Source organism: Rhodamnia argentea, chromosome 10, assembly GCF_020921035.1.
Source record: "Rhodamnia argentea isolate NSW1041297 chromosome 10, ASM2092103v1, whole genome shotgun sequence".
Lineage (NCBI taxonomy): Eukaryota > Viridiplantae > Streptophyta > Magnoliopsida > Myrtales > Myrtaceae > Rhodamnia > Rhodamnia argentea.
Window position 1 is genome coordinate 9704534 of NC_063159.1, and position 17353 is coordinate 9721886.

A 17353-nucleotide genomic window follows, 5' to 3' on the forward strand; every position below is an offset into this window, starting at 1 on the left:
CGACTTTCAGCAGAATGCTCGCATTCGTTCCATTTACTTCTACTTTCGAGTCTTCACTAAAGATTACAAAGAATTGAGTCAATAAAGTATATATTTTTTATTGATAAATGTCACCACCATGGAAGTTAAAGAAAAAAAAATAACAATTTGATTTATATGGCATTTGAATAAAAAAAAAGAAATTTCAAAATGATCAGCTTGTGTTATCTTTGTATTGATTTGTAGGAGGTCTATACTTTTTTTGTTCTGTTACTTTAATATTCACACCATCACATTTTCTTTTCCTTTACATGCTCATATGACAACCTTACTGTAAAAATTAGCTCCAAAGAAGCCAATCCCTTCAGGCTCAGGACGGCAAATGGCACAAGAAATGAGCAAACAATCTTTTGAGACTTAAAAGCAGAATGTTAATCGCTAATCAGAGTCCTCAAACTCATTGCAGACTTTACTGGTTAGGATATATACCTCTCTGTCAAAACGAAGACGACTCGTTGAGAAGTCGCAGAGTACTTCGATCGCTTGATTGCATGTACACCGTCTTCTGGATTCATTCCCATCAGTTTATATCGAACATTTCGTTCCCAAGTTGCTCACTTGTTGTGACGAGTCGAATAACGCCAAACTCGGCAGCGGTCGATGATCACGCATCTTCAGGAGTGTCAGAATGTCACATTCAACTGTCTGTGCTCTGCTAAGTCAATAGTTCAGTAGCTCTAGATGTTCCAATGGCATCCGGACAGAGAGATACATGCAAAGCCGTGCCGGATCCCACAAGGCGTGGATCACCTCTAAACAGCCTATGGTTGGCACAGAGAAAGCGCATAAGGTAGATCCTCGGCTTCATTACAGGTGACATAGGAAGAGCGGGATACCCGATCGTGTCGCGGGGTGATTACGTTATACAAAAAGCAAAGGAAAGAGAGAGAAAGAAGAAAGGAATGGCTAAAGCTTCTATGTACAGAAAATTACACCTGAATATGGACTCAAGTCCAACAACTGGACTACTGTATCTTGTGTATAATGGAGCTGAAAGAAAACCATCAAAACCTTACACTATTGAAATTTCTCTTTCAACTTGCACATCAAAGATTCAATAGATTTTTCTATTCTGCTCCGATTAGTATGTCCAGCAGCCTGAGATGCCTGCTGTAAGCTTTGGATTCCTCGACCTAGACTGGCAATTGAGGGAGCTGCAGGAAGTGATTCGGCAGCGCATTCGATGCCATCTCCAAACACAAGTAAACCTGTGAATGTCGCAACACTGCACCCGAATGTTGCCCAAGGTAGGAAACTGACTGGCTTAACGTGCCGTCTCCTCATTATTTCATAGAATGCAGTTCTCATGGCAGATAAGCTTGTTTTCTCAGCAGAGGCGATGACAACCTCAGCCACCAAGCGGATCTTCTCAGCCGAGGCAGTTGCTTTCAAGGCTGAGGTTTTCGCAGCCGAACTAGCAAGTCCAGGGGCCGCCGCCAATTTTAAGGGACCGAGAGACTTGCCGAAGGCCATCGCTAGTGCCCTTTGGGTTGGAGACAGCATGAGTCTAAATGAAGCAGGAATCTTGAAGGTCTTCATAAACCTGGACACGCGAAGGACTTTTGACAGAGAAGAAGCTCCTAAGATGGCCGTAGCTCCAGCACCAACCGCCACCACCGGTTTATCGGACAACATTCTTTTCCTGCCTCCTCTAGATATGTCTCTGGCTACCTCAGGATCTGTAACAAGCTCTTCAAGCAAATCTTTCACTTCCGGGGGAATGGGAGTGTTCCAGTGCTTCCTGAGACCCGCTAAGGCACTGGCATCAACTACAGCAACTATAGTCTTGAACTTTTTAGCCTGACTCCGAAGAGCCTGCGCGAAGAGCACTTGTGCCTTTTCCACGTATGGAAGATCTGCAAACTCAATTTTCGAAGAATGACTGCTTCCCATCTTGTTACTGGGCAGCCGCGCAGTCGTATTCAGTGCTATCCTCAACCCCTCAACAGCAATCCGAAAGGAATAAACTTCAGAAACTATTCGACCATCTACACCTTGCCCCCTATCCACATCAGAAAACAGCTGTTGAGCATGGACAAGAGCCCTTCCGAAAGATGGGATATCAGTAAAAATATTACAAAGATCCACGAGTAAAGGATAGATGGACTGGGCAAATGGCGGAGCCTGGTAATCAGGTATGGGTTGCATCTTCTCTGACACCAAGTTTGAACCCGAACTCGAAGGACTCGACATCCATGCCACCGGATCCATATTGGAAGATACAATTCTTACCATCCGAGATTGGACATCATCATAGAGACACAACCTCCTCAAACTAGAAGAAACACCAGAACCCATCCTTTCTGTAGCCAAACTACTGACTAAACCTTGAACATTTTGCCCACAATCAGCTTCACTCGGACTAGTATCCTGGGAAGAACAATTTACAAATGGCGACTCTAGAATAACAAACGACGAACCAACCTCATGTGCCGCCTTCTTGGCAGCAAAGAAATGGCCATGAAAGCCAATACCGAAGATCTCTCGCAAAACCAATCCCCCAGCGACATTCTCGTACTTCTCCTTATTAAGCTTATCCACAAAGCAACGCCTGAGAACACCAAACGCCGTAGTGGGCACGGTGCAGTCGACCCCATTGCCTGGCTTACATTCGACAGACGCAATCTCAATAAATCCCAATGGATCAACCTGTGCCACAACTGCAGTCGGCCGAATCTCCCTAATCACACGCTCAGTGTCCCGGGCAGACCGCTCGGATAAATTCAGCACGGCGAGCACGTAAATCACGGACTGCGACTTGGGTTCCCTCAAGGCAAAGACGAATTGCTTCGTCTGCTCGGGAATCTGAAGTTTCTGGACCAACTCATTCGAAACTTTCAGGTCGTCGAATTTCAGCTTGGAGAAGGGCCATACATATTGCAAATTCCAAAGGAAAGAAAGCGCCATCACGACCACATTGACTCCCTCCCAATTCTGTCGGAAAATAAAGCAAATGGGTGGAAGATTATTCGCCCAAGTTCTTGCTCGGTTCACACGCAAGCCGAAACAGAACTTCCTCGAAAGGATTCGGGGAATATAAACAGAGCGAAACTAGAGTTATCAATGAACGCAGTCTCCGCATGGGAATGCAGATTGACAAAAGACCTGAACGCAAGGAACTTGAACGATGGGCACGCATCGCATCAAATCCCACAAGCAAGATAAGACAAACCCAACCCAAAACAAGCCGCTCTCCAAGGACGGAGAGCGGGTACAATGATTCACCTGGATTCATCGAGAACGAAAGAACGATGTCGCCTCCTGGAGAAGACACGATCAAAACGACTCGACCAGTCTGCGTGCGTGAATGCGGGTGATGACTCCACCTGATACGCTACAGGCCTCATTCGGAATCTGATTCCAAAACCCAGAAAAGTGCCCCAGAGATCTTCTTACCGAGCCTCTTTCGAAATTCGTCGAGACGAGAACTGCTCAGCTCAACTTTTTAGCCTTTTGCTTTATCTGAAACGTGCGACGCACGCATCGCATTTTGGACGTACGCCCCTTGGGGTCATCTCCAGATTATCTTGAGAGAAACTCGAAATAGTCGAGTCTGAAAAGTAGATGACTCTATTTAAAAGAATGATGGCTAGTTGAAGAAGTTGCAGATAAAGATTGACCCATCGATTGCATATTCTCCCCGGTTTATGTCGAGCGTGTAGTACGCAAGTTGCTCACTTCTTGTGAGCAGTCGAATAAACACCAAATGCCGAACTTGATAGCGCCCGCGCTTGCTTTTGACCCGACTTGCAGTTTCATGCCAAAAATGCATTGGACTTGCATGATTTTGACATGCACTTCTGTTTGCTGAATGACCAAACATGGAACCTCTCTTTTGGAGTGTAAAAGGGTAACAATTGACTGTCTCTGCTCTTCTTAAAGCAACAGTTCAGTAGTTCTAGACGTTCTGATATCATCCAAACATAAAGATCCACAGGAATAAATCGCCTCTAACGAGCCTGCGGTTGGCATGTAGAAAGCAAAACATAAAACTTAAATCTTTGACTTGATTAGGGGTGATGCAGGAAGAGCGGGCCACCCCATTTTGTCGCGGGGAGATTACGCAATATAAAAAGCAAAGGAAATAGAGAAAGAACACATGAAAATACAGAACAGAGCATTATCGAGATCATTATTGTCTATTACAATAACAGGAAGCAAATACATCAAATTGTGCAGAACAACCAAATAGGACACAAGTTAAACCAAAGTCAATTGCAATATCCCAGCATGTCTGGATGATTACTCCAAGAAGCTTCCAACACGTCCTTTGCCCTGAAGAATGAAAAAGTCATAAAAAAGATACAACATTCCAAGACTCGGTTTTGCCTAGGAAGTACTGTATATGAAGCTAGAAATTATGCTGTACTATGAAACAACTTAAGTGCAACTTGGAAGAGCAAAGAAACTCGTTATAGTATGGATTGCATAACTTGACCTCCTCAACTTACAGAAAAAGAAATCCCTCGTACTATTTAGAAACAGTCGGCATACTCCTCCATTATCCATTAGGTAGGGTGCGCTATTTGCTTCCTTAAAGCGATGAAGTCCCTTAGTTTCGTAAGCATAGAAGGTTAACTTTAACTTCCTTCAGAATGAGTAGGTAAATTTACTGACTTCTTGTGGTATAGGCCCTTATAGGGGATTTTAAACCCCAGCAACTGATGATGACGGTGCTTCACTGGCCCTATTTCATTAGTATGGGTGATTTCTTCCTCGGAAAAAAATAGGGTCAAGTTACAAGTTATCTATAGTACCTGCTGCAGCTTACAGACAGTTTTCCCAATCCCAAAATAGAGCCCACTCCCTCCGGTGACAAAAGAAGTGGACTACCTACAGAGTTTTTAACCATGCTCAACTTCTAAGCTATTTTGATTAGCATTGCAGGGCAGATGACCAAGAAATTCGGATGAAAGGGAAAAAAGATCAAGACTACGGCACAAACCTCTATTGCTCAAGATGATCCCAAGAGATTTTGGATATCTTTCTGCAGGATAAACCAAAAAAACCAATTAGAACCAACTTAAATTGCTCCTTGCATCGTTGTAAATCAGATCCCTAACCTCAATTTTGAGAGGTGATGTAGTAGGAGCATATCTATCCACAACTTTCCCTTCTCTGTTCACCAGAAACTTTGTAAAGTTCCATTTGATGCCATCTCCAAATATCCCTCCTTTCTGAGACTTTAAGAACTTGTAGAGTGGGGCTGCATTCTTGCCATTCACCTCAACCTGTAGCACAGAATATACTATAATAGCGAAAACAGAGTGTAATATCGACAAAACATATTTTTATCCATATTATAAAGTCAAAATTGTAAAGAGGAAGACGGTCTTAAACATGCACATTGAACTAGTATCTTTTATTGCATTATGGAAAGAGTAAATGAAACACATTGCAAGCAAATTCTCAACCTCTTCTGGAGATGGTTGATCATCAATTTTGATGCATACTAAGAGACTGTTTGTGCTCTGGAATTTTTTTTTTTTTTGTCGAGTGCTCTGGAGTTAAAATGACCAAAAAAGCGTGAGGAATCAGAGATTTAAGAATTCCTTCTTCCTTTTCATTTTTTCTCTGTGTTTTCTGCTTCTCATATTTACCTTGTCGAATATAGGGAATTCAGCCTTGAACATAGTGCATGCAGTCTCTTGAATCTCTTCATTACTCCCTGGCTCTTGTCCTGCAAACTGGTTGCATGGAAATGCCAGTATTTCAAATCCTGCTAAGAAATGTCAGTGATGAACATACACAAACCCCAAAAGATCTGGCACAAAGTAAAACATGTGAACGAAATTAAAACGCAAAAGACTAATGGGCAAACCTTGATCCTTGTATTTTTCATACAAAGTGTTCAATTCCTTGTAATTTGATTGTGTGAGACCACTGCAAACATAAGTGTGCTGATATTAGATATCATATGTATTGAAGCGGATAGTGTAATTTCAAGGAGTTGACTGTTACTGGGGACATGAACTGGATTTAACAATTGGCCACACATTTACATCTAGATGAAAAGGTTAACAGATCTATGACTAGGAGTTAAAAGGGAAAGTGAAGCAGCCCGGGCTTACAGGATCAACATAGGCTCATAAGGTTTGAACTACCAAAAGGTGATAACAGGTACAAGATTGGAAATGCAAGTGTTCCGCATGCAGAGAAACACATAGCGACATATGATAGGACCAACTAGTCAACTACTAAATGCTGCATGTTCCATTTCATGAACGCCTAAGTTGCCCAATTCCTATCAAGGTTCTGATCAAGGAACATGATTCTTGAAGAGACAGGCGCATCCAGTGGCAATACCATTTTGAAGCAACATTGACAATCAGAAGAACCTTCCCAGAGTACTCGCTCAAGCTTACATCGTTTCCACGAATGTCCTGCATTTGCATCAGATAATTGACATCTACAGTTATAAATATCTCTGACTATTAACACCAAGAAAAGGGAATCTACATCGAATAAATTTCTACAACATAAGAAGCACAAGATGGCATATCCACCTCTTCCGCAGTAAAAAAAAAAAACATACACACAGGGATCCATATCAAGTTCAAAGAAAATCAAGCATGGTTGCCCCAGATTTATTGCTAAAATCGTTGGCTTTGGGATTCAAGGAAAATTACAGATTGACCAAGAAACTACGATCAAGCAAAAGATTCGTGATCTGACCAATACTCACCCTAACTCACACGATCAGGTCATTGACCCGCTTAAGAAAAGCACTAGAATTACCCACTAAGTGCTACATCACACGTTAATGACACGCCGCAGAACAACCGAACCCAGCAAGAGTTGTTTTCACTTAAGAATTTCAACCACACCGTTAGTTTCTGTCGAGTACGTGCAAGCAATCACCATCTCAAACCGTATCAGCTCGTACACCACGGAGATAGCCCCAAAAAAAAAAAAAAAAAAAAAAAAAACCATCTTCAACCACAAACTAAATTTCCATTCTTGCACATAGCTTAGCTTCAAAAATCTCTCCAACCAAGAGCAGACAAAACACGACATGCGCCAAGCTGATCACCACAGTCGAGATCTCTAAAAAGAAAAAAGGAAAAAACCCATCAAAACGGGAAGTGAACTGGTGGACAGGCGCGTACCTTGACAGTGAAATCGCAGATGGACTTGGACGACTCCTCAGCCATTTCCCGAAAAAGAGACGCGGGCCGATGCGGGTCGAAGAAGTAGAAGGAGAGAGCTAGAAGCGCGAAGAGGAACGCGAAGAAGGAGTCGGGGGATTTGAAACACCGCATGCGAAGAGGACGACACGCATTTCAACGTTCAAAGATGCGGACTTTAACCCGAGAATGGAACGTTGCGATGGCGCCCGGATTTCGCCTTCCCGACTTGAGATCGACTCCCGACTGAGGAAAGACAAATCAGAAAACGTCAGTGGATGCGCAGAAGATGCCGATGACGAAGTGAGACGAGCGTTTTCGTTAGTTTTCGCAATTTAAATGTGAGCATAGTTGGCAGGTAAAAGCGTATAAATGTCAACGGGATCCCGTGGGCGGCTGAGGACGAATGAAACCGTGACACGTGTGAAATTTTGAATGCTAAACATGAGGGTCGGCCCATTCCTCTTGAATCTGCAGGTTATCCAATTTTTGTTTTTTTGTCATCTGTAATTGAAAAAAAGCCACAAACTAAAAACTTAATTTCTCGCTCCCCGAAAATGCCCAAAACAAGCTGGTAAGGGTTCACTCACGACATAACTCGAGCTCGTAATTTTGTACAAAATAGATGCCTTCGTTGAATATAGACCATCACAAATGAGGGGTAGCAAATGTCAATGTCACTTCCGGAGTGCAATCTTTTTTTTATTGACTTGTCTTCTAGAATTAATGGGTGGATAAAAGCTTTTGTCCAATATCGTTTGTGATATTAAAAGAAGTATTTGTGTATTCCTACATAAAGACAAAAATGATTGGGTCGGGTGCCCGCCCGATCGAGGCCGAAAAGGCGGACCGATTCAAAGAAGGAATGTGCGACCTGTGATGGGATTTAGGTGGCGCATCAAGCTCAAGGTAAGGTCAAAATTGTACCAAAAAAAAAAAGAAAAAACAATGGTAAGCATCTTCGACCAGAAGTTAAACTTCCAATTTGATTGCATTGCATCACCAATAATACTCTTTAAGTTCTTCAACAGGAGATTCAGGATATTTTTCGACTGACTTCCTTATGAAGTATATACATGAATATTAAAGCCGTTTGACATTATTGAAAATTCTCATGGTTTTCCAAATCTAAACTAAAGTATCGCTTCATATTCGATTAATACTGCCGGTCCCCTCGCAAAAAGACACACAAAAAAACAATACTAAATTGGAATTCTGAACTATATATCTCGCACTAAGATTGCGTGCCTCGTCTTGTCCGTTTTGCTTTGAATTCTAAACGCTACTGTGTCATAAGTTTCACACTTCCCATATGATTCGAGAATGGGAATTCCAACAGTTACGTTCAAGATTAAGAGTTGGAGAGGAGCGCCCAATACTCTATCTTGACATGGACTCTCACATTTGCACGACAATTCGTAATGAAAACAGAGCCCTCAACAACCAAAACTCATGGGGCCTTGCTTTCTGCATTTTCTTGATGAAATGCCCCTTTAAGACTCTAGTTAAGCAATCCATAAGGACAAATGCTCTGTTCATGCGTATTGACAAGTAATGTCCTGAGGCACTCGTTGACAAAGGATTTTGAGAGGTTTTAAATTTCCTTAAAGCAAAGAAACACACAATGAAAGAATGAGAGATGATTTTCATTTTACCCGAGTTGCGGCAATAGGTGCTTACGCTTGCTCAAAGTAAACAAAACAGACTGCAACATTAAGCCTGTGCCACCTGCAACATCATTCCACACAGCAGACTGCAGGACATTAATTTGATCATTCTTGACTAATTAACGATACGTAAATCCAACCCCTAACCCTGAAGTTAGTGCATGAAGCTCCATATTTCCCAAATAATTGCTGAACGCGTAGATAGCAGGACATTTTCTCAGTTCACAGAACTGAACAGGCAAATCTCCACTTGAGGCTTACCCATCATGATTCATGAGGCCTCTTTTGACCGGTCCAAATGGCCTCAACCGGAACTTGAAATGGCTTCCTCACAATGGTCTGCTGCATCATTTTTTGCATCATCGTCACCAAAACTCGGAGCCTTTGGGATCAGTCCTAGCATCTTGAACATGAGTTGGTCCGCATTGAAGTCATTGTTAGGAGTTGTCAGAAGCTTCTCGCCCGTGAAAATGGAATTCGCACCGGCCAGAAAGCATAGCGCCTGCTCTGGCATAGAGAAACGGACTCTGCCAGCAGATAAACGCACCATTGCTTTTGGCATGACTATCCTCGCAGTGGCAATCATCCTTATCATCTCCCATATTTCAACTGGCTAAATGCAGACAATAAAAGTGAGATGCCTTTTTTCAAGACAATTTTCCCAAACGAATCTAACCAGATGCACAGTAACCTCATTATTCATGGTATTGATTCATAGAAAATAAACTGATTTGACAATTAATTGGTGATCTCCACTTATGAACTTATGCTTGCTTGTTATATTCTGTCGTGCAATTGGAAGTGCCATTTTCCTATCAAAACATTTCAGAATAAAGAAGTTCACTTATCATTTTCAATAAGGCAGCATTGACACCAATGCTTCAAGGCACTTGCCACAAAAATCTCATCTGAAGAACACTAGAGATCATTTCAATTATCATATGAAATCTGTCAGAGATCATTCTGCAATTCTACCTGAATTTTTTCTGTCTTTTCCCTATAGAAACTATAACTCCTCATAAAACATTTTCACATTGTACCGGGACGTTTTCAGTCCAAACTAGTTTCCATCCATTAACATTTTAAAAGTTTAGTTTGCCCAATTTCTTTATTTCTTCTGTCAATTTTTCGTACCGAGTCTTCGCCAGTGAACATCTAAGTTCATAAAATCTCAGACAGCAATGTAAGGTGAAGATTCATCATAGTATGCTTCATACATTAAGAAGAAAGATAAGGAACAGAAGAAAAAGGGGGCAACAACGATTTGCCTAAAGAAGCTATTACTGATTAAAAATCGCTTGAGCACCCAGGTTACTAATCCATTACCAAGGAAAATCAAATTACCTTCTGATCTTGTAGAGGTGTGCCTGTCACGGCAATCAGCGCGTTAATGGGGACACTCTCGGGATGTGTTGGCAGGGTTGCCAAAGTATGCAACAAACCAACCCGGTCCTCCTCCGCTTCTCCAAGCCCAATTATTCCTCCTGTATATTTTGGAAAAAATAAAAAGAGTTTCGACTTGGTCATACAAATTATGAAATTTATAACTAAAAGTTTCTTTAGAAGAGTTGTCCTTATACAATACAACCGTTGAGAAGAATGCAAAAAAGTATGGAAGCACAGATCTAAACCACTACCGTTAAATATTGTCATCAACTCAAAAGAGCCACTACTTTCATACTAATCTATGCCATCACATTAGTGACCTCGGAGAAATGTACCAGCGAATACCTAGTAACATCGATGATTGAAGAAACGGGGGACTGGAAAAATAAAGTTAAGGGAAAAACCATGAAACAACAAAACTCATGCTCTTTAGGTGATTCAGAAAGATGGGTTACACTTGGCTGCAGGCGAAAAATGAATGACATTAGTGAACTGTGTGGAATGGGACCAAACAGCTAAGAACTACAATTACTTCAGAAAGCCAGGAAAAAAGGACTAGACACATTGGTAAGAAAAGCACCAACCAGAATTGTTATTCAAGTTAACCATGCCAAGACAGAGAGCACACTCTTCTTAAAGCAGCAGCTGGTAGCTGGAGTAACTCAGTGATACAAGCCGCTTTTATGTTTTTTGTCATGCCTTTTAACTGAACTTGCTAAGAGAGTCTCCCTTATCTACACCGTAGTTGGGAGTACAAACAGGCGTTTAATGCTAAACATTAATTTTAATTGTTTTTAGCCAAAAAGCTCCAGATTGCTCTCCAGAATCCTCATAGAGGTCAGACCTTCGGCAGATCTTCAGAAAAATGAACAATTTGCCAAATACAGACAAAGGTTCCTCTGAAAACATGATAACCTTATGAATTATACCAAATTTTCGTACCACAAAGAATTTATCCTGATTGCAATAATCTGTAGAGAGAGCCTACCAGAGCACACATTAATCCCTGCATCGCGGACGTACTCGAGGGTTTTCAACCGCTCATCATAAGTTCTTGTGGTGATTATATTCGGATAATATTCCCTTGAGGTATCGAGATTGTGGTTATACGCAGTCAGGCCAGCATTCTTGAGTTCAAGGGCTTGCTGCTTTTCTAGCATGCCCAAGGTGCAGCATACCTCCATCCCCATCTCCCTGATCAAAAACATGTAACAAGGTCAAACTTGTGAAGGAGAAAAAGAAATGTTAGCAGGAAAAAGAAGTACCTAGATCAAAATGAATGATAAAATGAAAAAGTGGACAATCAAATCCTGGCTTTTGAGACTATTCAGATCTGATCATGCATGGCCCAGACATCCAAGTAAAACATGGGTTGTTCGGTCAAAGGACCTCACTTCCATTACATCGATGCGGATTGCCTTCGCAAACAGCAAAAGAGCTTTTTTAAACATTTGTAAGCCATGGGATATTTAGAAAACCTTTTTGTTTGATCATAGAAATTGCTATATAATTCGGGAAAAGGACTGAGAGACACCTACAAAACAAAGGACGGACAGATCTGTGGGAAAATAACTTTGACAAGGCTGCATTATGCAGCCAAGAGAAAAAGTTTGCAAACGCCCGGGTAGCACTTCATAGAATGATTAAATTTGTCAACAGTGGTCTTGAACATATCAAACCATTGGCATCTATCTTTCTTTATGACACCGTCAAATATCATCAGCTAATAATAGATTGTTGAGAAGAGTGGCAAAAGATTGGCCAACTAATGTCAACCAATATGGATTGTTGTGGCTGGAATTGTGCAATATATAGCTTTGTACCATTCCCAAGCTCGATTAAGCTTTAGCAAAGGTGGTCGAGATGAGATATATATGGAGATAATAACCAAAAAGTCAATTCGAGACTCATCCTATGCATATTTCTAGTCCATCAATCATGAGATGATAGGATAGCTAAAAGGAAAAGTAAATTTCCAGAGGTCCATAGATAATACTCAATTTCCACAATAGATTTCTGCTCTAGGTTCATTAATATTTACCAAAAGTCGATCAAGACTCATCCTATGCATAATTCTAGTCTGCCAATCATGATATGATGGAAGCCGTGGTTGTAATCAGGAAGATGCTCAGCTAAAGCAGCAGACCAAAAGTAACCTGAGAAATATTATTTGAATCACTCAGCTATACATCAATATGCGTCACATTTAAAGATACCTCAATTTCACACAGTAGGGCTAAGTTTACCAACGAAGGTGAGGTTACTTGTCGTAAACTTTTCATACGAAAAAAACAACAAAAAGAAAAGAGGGCTGAGTGACCTATTGATGTCAAAATGACCTTTCAAGGAATATATTGTCGAACTTAATTTCAAGGTTTTGAGTGCAAAACTGGATAAACATTGAGGATTTTGGCTGAGATGGACTTTTTTGTTAGGGAAAAAAGCACGAATAACGGACAGGAAACTGTGCGCATAATTGCGAGACGCATGGTGGAGGATCCAACAGCAACAGCCCTGAAATTTGCACTGCCAGGAACTCTAAGTTGAGAACCTTCATTATCATTGGCTATGAATTTGAGAAGGGATGGCAAACAATGCATGTGAGGAGATTGGGAGCACAGAAAGCAAGAGTTCCGCAACAATGCAGAACAATTTCTTGTGGCCTTATCATGTTGAAGAAGTAGCTAGATAGAAAACTAAGAAAAGTACAGAATACTTTGCAAGGTAGTTCCGTGAATTTCCTTTTCAAATATCTCATTAAGTAGAATGCTTTGCATTACGGATTTTTAAGAACAAAGGAGAAGCACAGCTGCGCCAACATTATGCAACATAAGCCAATAGCTCGATGCCCCAAAGTCATTACTTGAATGACCCGCTACTCCTTTAATAACGAACTCTAAGGTTTGGAACTGATTTAGGCTTGTCACAGGGAGCAGTTCTCCTGATATTTGCGTCGAGAATCATAAAGAAATTCTAACTTACAAACCTATAAAAGAGGAACAAAATCACTTGAAATGTGGGTATTGGGAATGCTTTTATATAACAATCTGAAAAGATTACCTTATTTCCTTTACATATTCAAGGATCTGGTTGAAATTAGTTTTCCTGCCTATGGTATCTCTCCAGGCAGCACCCATGCAAAAGCGTGTGCTACCAGCCTCCTTGGCCTGAAATATTATACTGGTTAAGGTCACACAGAAGAGAAATGATTTGCTTTTAGAACAAGTAGCACTAAAGAGAGAAATCTATATGACCATGAAGGAGTCCAGAGTAAAAACCTTTTGAGCTGCCTGAAGGACATCATCCTTTGTCATGAGCTTTTGGGCTTTCAATCCAGTGCTGTATCTGGAAGACTGCGGGCAGTAGGAACAATCCTCGCTGCACCCACCTGTCTTTATGGAGAGCAGAGTGCACTGCTGCACTTCCCTGAAGTTATGGGCATGTCTATGGACTTGAGCCTGACCAAAGCACAAACGTTAGCCGGTCAAAACTCATAAAAGCTGCCGAAACCCTTTGCCATTAGAAATTCCTTTCCACAAAAGACAAGAGACAAGGACAATACAAGTATCCCGCAATCTCTTTTACAACTTAAAAGACTCCAGCATTTGACCAAAAGCAAAAAAAGAAAAGAATCCAGCGGCAAAGTTGAACACTTGGCCAAAGTACGGAACCGAACCGATCCTCAATCCCTCGACTTTCTTTTCAACGTACAGGTACGAATTCAAACATGCATTTGCAATTGCTCTCTACCCCTACACTAACAGCCAAGCAACACCCACTGGGGGAGCAATTACGCAAAGTAGCTAGAAATCGAGAAGGAAAAACGAGAAACGAGGAGAGGGCAAAGCGATGGCGACCCCATGAAAGAGGAGATCGAGCACGGGGGAGTCGTAGATGGTCTTGATCTCATCGCGGGACCAATCGTTTCGGGGACCCTCGCCGATGGTCCTCCCGGCGTGAACCGCAGCCGCCGACGGACAAGAAGAAGAAGAAGAGTAGGCGACAGTGAAGAGAAGTGACGAAGAAGCGGAGAAGGGCCTCGTGCTGCCGCGAAATGCCGATCGGATCACCAGCATCTTTTCCCTCCGGTCGGCGACGGAGTAATCGTAGTCGTCGGAGGAGGAAGACGGTGGAGCGCGGGGGTTTTGTTTATGCCGATGCTGCCGAAGAAACCGGCGGAGCTCAACTACTCTACTCCTTCTGTTGTGTCGTGCATAAATAATTTTTTTTTTTGTCAAAATCAACATTTCATTTCGTTCACGTACTCGGATACAAAAATATACAAGTAAAAATATCACGGTTCAATTATAAATAAAAATTTATTCCAAACAACTTTAGAACAAAACAAGCTCTAATTCCATGCTTAAATAGCAAATTTATGACTTCTTCACATCATAATCGATGACCGATCACCAAATTCATCTTCAATAATAAGCACGTACCGAAAATGAAACTGTACTTATTCACCGATGAAATTCGAAAAGAGGGAAACTTAAAAAATATACGTGCAGAAAATTGCAAATTTAAACTAGATCGAGATAGAGGGAAAGAAAGGGAAGGGAGAGATGCATAAATAATAATTTTCGCTGCTACGGAAAGTCCTCATTTTCCTCCGAATGGCGTGAGGATGGCAACCCCGTTGAGGGCTTCCGAAGCATAAAATTCTTCTTCAAACGTACGTTTAGACTAAAAATTAGTTTGATAACGCAATGTTTTAATAAAAATTTATTTAATTATGCAATTCCATTTTTTTAATTTTGACGTAAGTTTTGACTTTATGAAATTATTTTCGACCCACTTTCAGCACTAAAAATAAATTATTTCTCTCTTAGAAGTGAAGATATCTCGATATAAATATCTCTCGCTTCACCCTAACTTTCTCTAACTTTAATATCTTTACATTCTCTCTACTTCTCTCTTTGTTGTGAATCGCTCTCTATTCTCATTCCCAATCATGGCTCCACAGTCATCGCCACTCACCGCCGCTCGTTGCTGAGCGCCGCCATGATCACCTCTTACCGTCGCCGTCGCCGCCGCCACCCACTGCCATCGTCGGGGTAAAATATAAATAATATTTTTCTTTCATTTTTAAAAAGCAAAGTCAAATCGAAATCGGTTGAATTTTCTCTTCGAGCTTAATATTTTATAATAAAATTTTATTTTTTTAAAAAATTAAAATAATTTCAATTGCACAAGAGTCTTTTAGCAATATCACTTTTCTTAATAAATTATAAGAAATAAATATGCATGATTTGGTTAAATATATAAGTATTTAAGTAATACGAGTCGAGTTTGGTATGGGCCGTTGAATTTGTACATAATGAAAATGGGTCAATCGGTCGAACCATATTCAACTCCACCCACCCATTTGACACTCTAGGCACGGGCGAGGAAGCATCGGAACTACCCCGTGCTTTTAGCATGGATACATGAGCTCGATCATCGTATTCATTAATATAATTTTCTTCATAAAATTGGTCCCCATTTGCATGAGTAACTAAATGACAAATTATACGTAAATCCATCAATATTTGCATTTCACTTTTCTCGAATAACATGCATTTTAGGTGAGAATCAATAATTTTTTGTAGAAGATTTTGTATTAATAATTTTTTAGAGGTAGAAATTTTCAAATGTTACCAAACGAATTTCTATTTCAAAAACAGAATTTTGTCTTGTTATCAAACGTGCTTCTCTGATTATAAAATAACTTTTCAAGAAGAATTAGAAAAATCAACTTCTGACCGTAAATTAATTTTTGAAGCAGAAGTGTTGCCATACGTGTCCGAAGATACCCCATCCAACATCATTGTAGGTAATCAAATGGGAAAACTGATGGTCCGTAACATGTTCTAACAATTTTTAATTTATTCAACGTCATCTTTAAATTTTAGCCTAATCCGCAATATAGTTCATAAACTTTTAATTTGTTCAATACGATTTTTAGACTTTAATACATATTCAATTTAATCCCTGAATTATATGAAAATATTCAATACAATTTCTAAACTTGAATTATTGAATAAACATTTTCATATAATCCATAAACTAAACTGAACATGTATTAAAAGTGCATGGACCACATTAAATACATTAAAATTTTATGCATGCACATTGCATGTTCATATAAAGTTCGGGGACCATTCGTGCCATTATCGCTAATTACATAATGCACAATGAACATTCTAAAAATCTGCCCATCACGCGAGTTGAACTCGTAATCTCGCAAAAAGACCAATCAATCTTAACCACTAAACCGACCACCTCGGTGGTCATTACTTTATAAGCCTAGCGGATCTCGCGCATGCATGGCTTGATTTAGCTCGACCTTCCAAGCTTGAGGTCAAATTGATTACTATTTCCAGGTGCAATGTAACCTAGTAAAGCAATTTAAGTTTTTTATATTGGTAAGGCAACACTTAACGTAACCACACATCGAATTATCAACAATTACAATAATATGACACGCATAATTTAAAATTCAACTCAACATTTCATGACACTCGGAAATACGTAAAAATCCGGCTCAAACATCACATGACGGTTTGGAAAAAAAAAATCCGGAGTTACTCGAACTCATAAAGAACCGAGTTGGGTTTAAAAGGTAAATCATTAGCAAATTTAAACTTCTACTAAACCACCAAAATATCTCCCCATTTCTACTTGGATGAGATAATACATCTATTTATCAATGTACTTGTGCATGGTATTGCTATAATTTCCACCAATCAAGTTGAAAAGGAAATTGAAACAAATTAGCTGAGCCTGAAATGCAAAACGAGCAGAAGAAACACTAGGGAATAAGAGAACAAAAAATGGAAAAAGAAAGAAAGAAAGGTGAATCTCTCTTGCTAGTATACATTTGATAAATTTATCCAAAATTAATTTTTTTGGCTATAAAAAATCATAAATTGGTACATATATGACAAATTTAAACTTCGTTAACGTACGTTAAATCTGGTTAATACCACAAAAAAATTTCAAACCAATATATTTATGACAAATAGAGGGTAAAATCCCAAATTTGTACACCCTTCAACTATTACGTGTCATGCAACTCAACAATTTGATTGTAAAATTTATCGAATGGTAAATTTGTCATAAATATACTAATTTGAATTTTTTGATAGTCAA

The 17353-nt window shown here is 40.1% G+C and overlaps 3 protein-coding genes across 4 annotated transcripts in view; all 3 read right to left on the reverse strand.

Moving 5' to 3' along the window:
* The window catches only part of LOC115739137 (probable glutathione peroxidase 2), a 29913-nt gene extending 22489 nt beyond the window's left edge, over nt 1–7424 (reverse strand). Inside the window, exons 1-7 of one of the 2 annotated variants that reach the window (XM_048271630.1) lie at nt 7149–7424; nt 6346–6422; nt 5861–5922; nt 5640–5758; nt 5103–5270; nt 4984–5026; nt 4286–4314 (exon numbers count right to left, since the gene is read on the reverse strand). In XM_048271630.1, the coding sequence (XP_048127587.1) occupies nt 4994–5026; nt 5103–5270; nt 5640–5758; nt 5861–5922; nt 6346–6422; nt 7149–7301 (612 nt within the window). In that variant the 5' untranslated portion in view covers nt 7302–7424 and the 3' untranslated portion in view covers nt 4286–4314; nt 4984–4993. Of the gene's footprint in view, nt 1–4133; nt 4315–4983; nt 5027–5102; nt 5271–5639; nt 5759–5860; nt 5923–6345; nt 6423–7148 lie in introns of those variants that run through there. The other variant, XM_048271629.1, reaches the window with a different exon arrangement.
* On the reverse strand, nt 1057–2946 carry LOC115739135. The gene has a single exon (XM_048271801.1). It carries the CDS (start codon nt 2944–2946, stop codon nt 1057–1059), a length of 1890 nt encoding a protein of 629 aa, XP_048127758.1.
* Nucleotides 7425–8852: 1428 nt separating the features above from the next.
* On the reverse strand, nt 8853–14421 carry LOC115739136 (biotin synthase, mitochondrial). The gene is made up of 6 exons (XM_030672083.2): nt 14077–14421; nt 13498–13677; nt 13280–13386; nt 11208–11413; nt 10178–10317; nt 8853–9446 (listed from the first exon to the last, which is right to left on the reverse strand). The coding sequence occupies exons 1-6, from the start codon at nt 14293–14295 to the stop codon at nt 9138–9140; spliced, it is 1161 nt and encodes a 386-aa protein (XP_030527943.1). The 5' UTR covers nt 14296–14421; the 3' UTR covers nt 8853–9137.
* Between the last annotated feature and the right edge of the window lie 2932 nt (nt 14422–17353).

What these genes read in the sequence shown, in the direction of transcription:
- LOC115739135 (XM_048271801.1), bottom strand. Translation starts at nt 2,946, where the DNA reads ATGGCGCTTTCTTTCCTTTGGAATTTGCAATATGTATGGCCCTTCTCC.
- LOC115739136 (XM_030672083.2), bottom strand. Translation starts at nt 14,295, where the DNA reads ATGCTGGTGATCCGATCGGCATTTCGCGGCAGCACGAGGCCCTTCTCC. An exon ending in TCCTTCAGGCAGCTCAAAAG is followed by an intron (nt 13,387 to 13,497) that starts GTTTTTACTCTG and finishes ATAATATTTCAG; the next exon opens with GCCAAGGAGGCTGGTAGCAC. An exon ending in CACCTCTACAAGATCAGAAG is followed by an intron (nt 9,447 to 10,177) that starts GTAATTTGATTT and finishes GTCTGCATTTAG; the next exon opens with CCAGTTGAAATATGGGAGAT.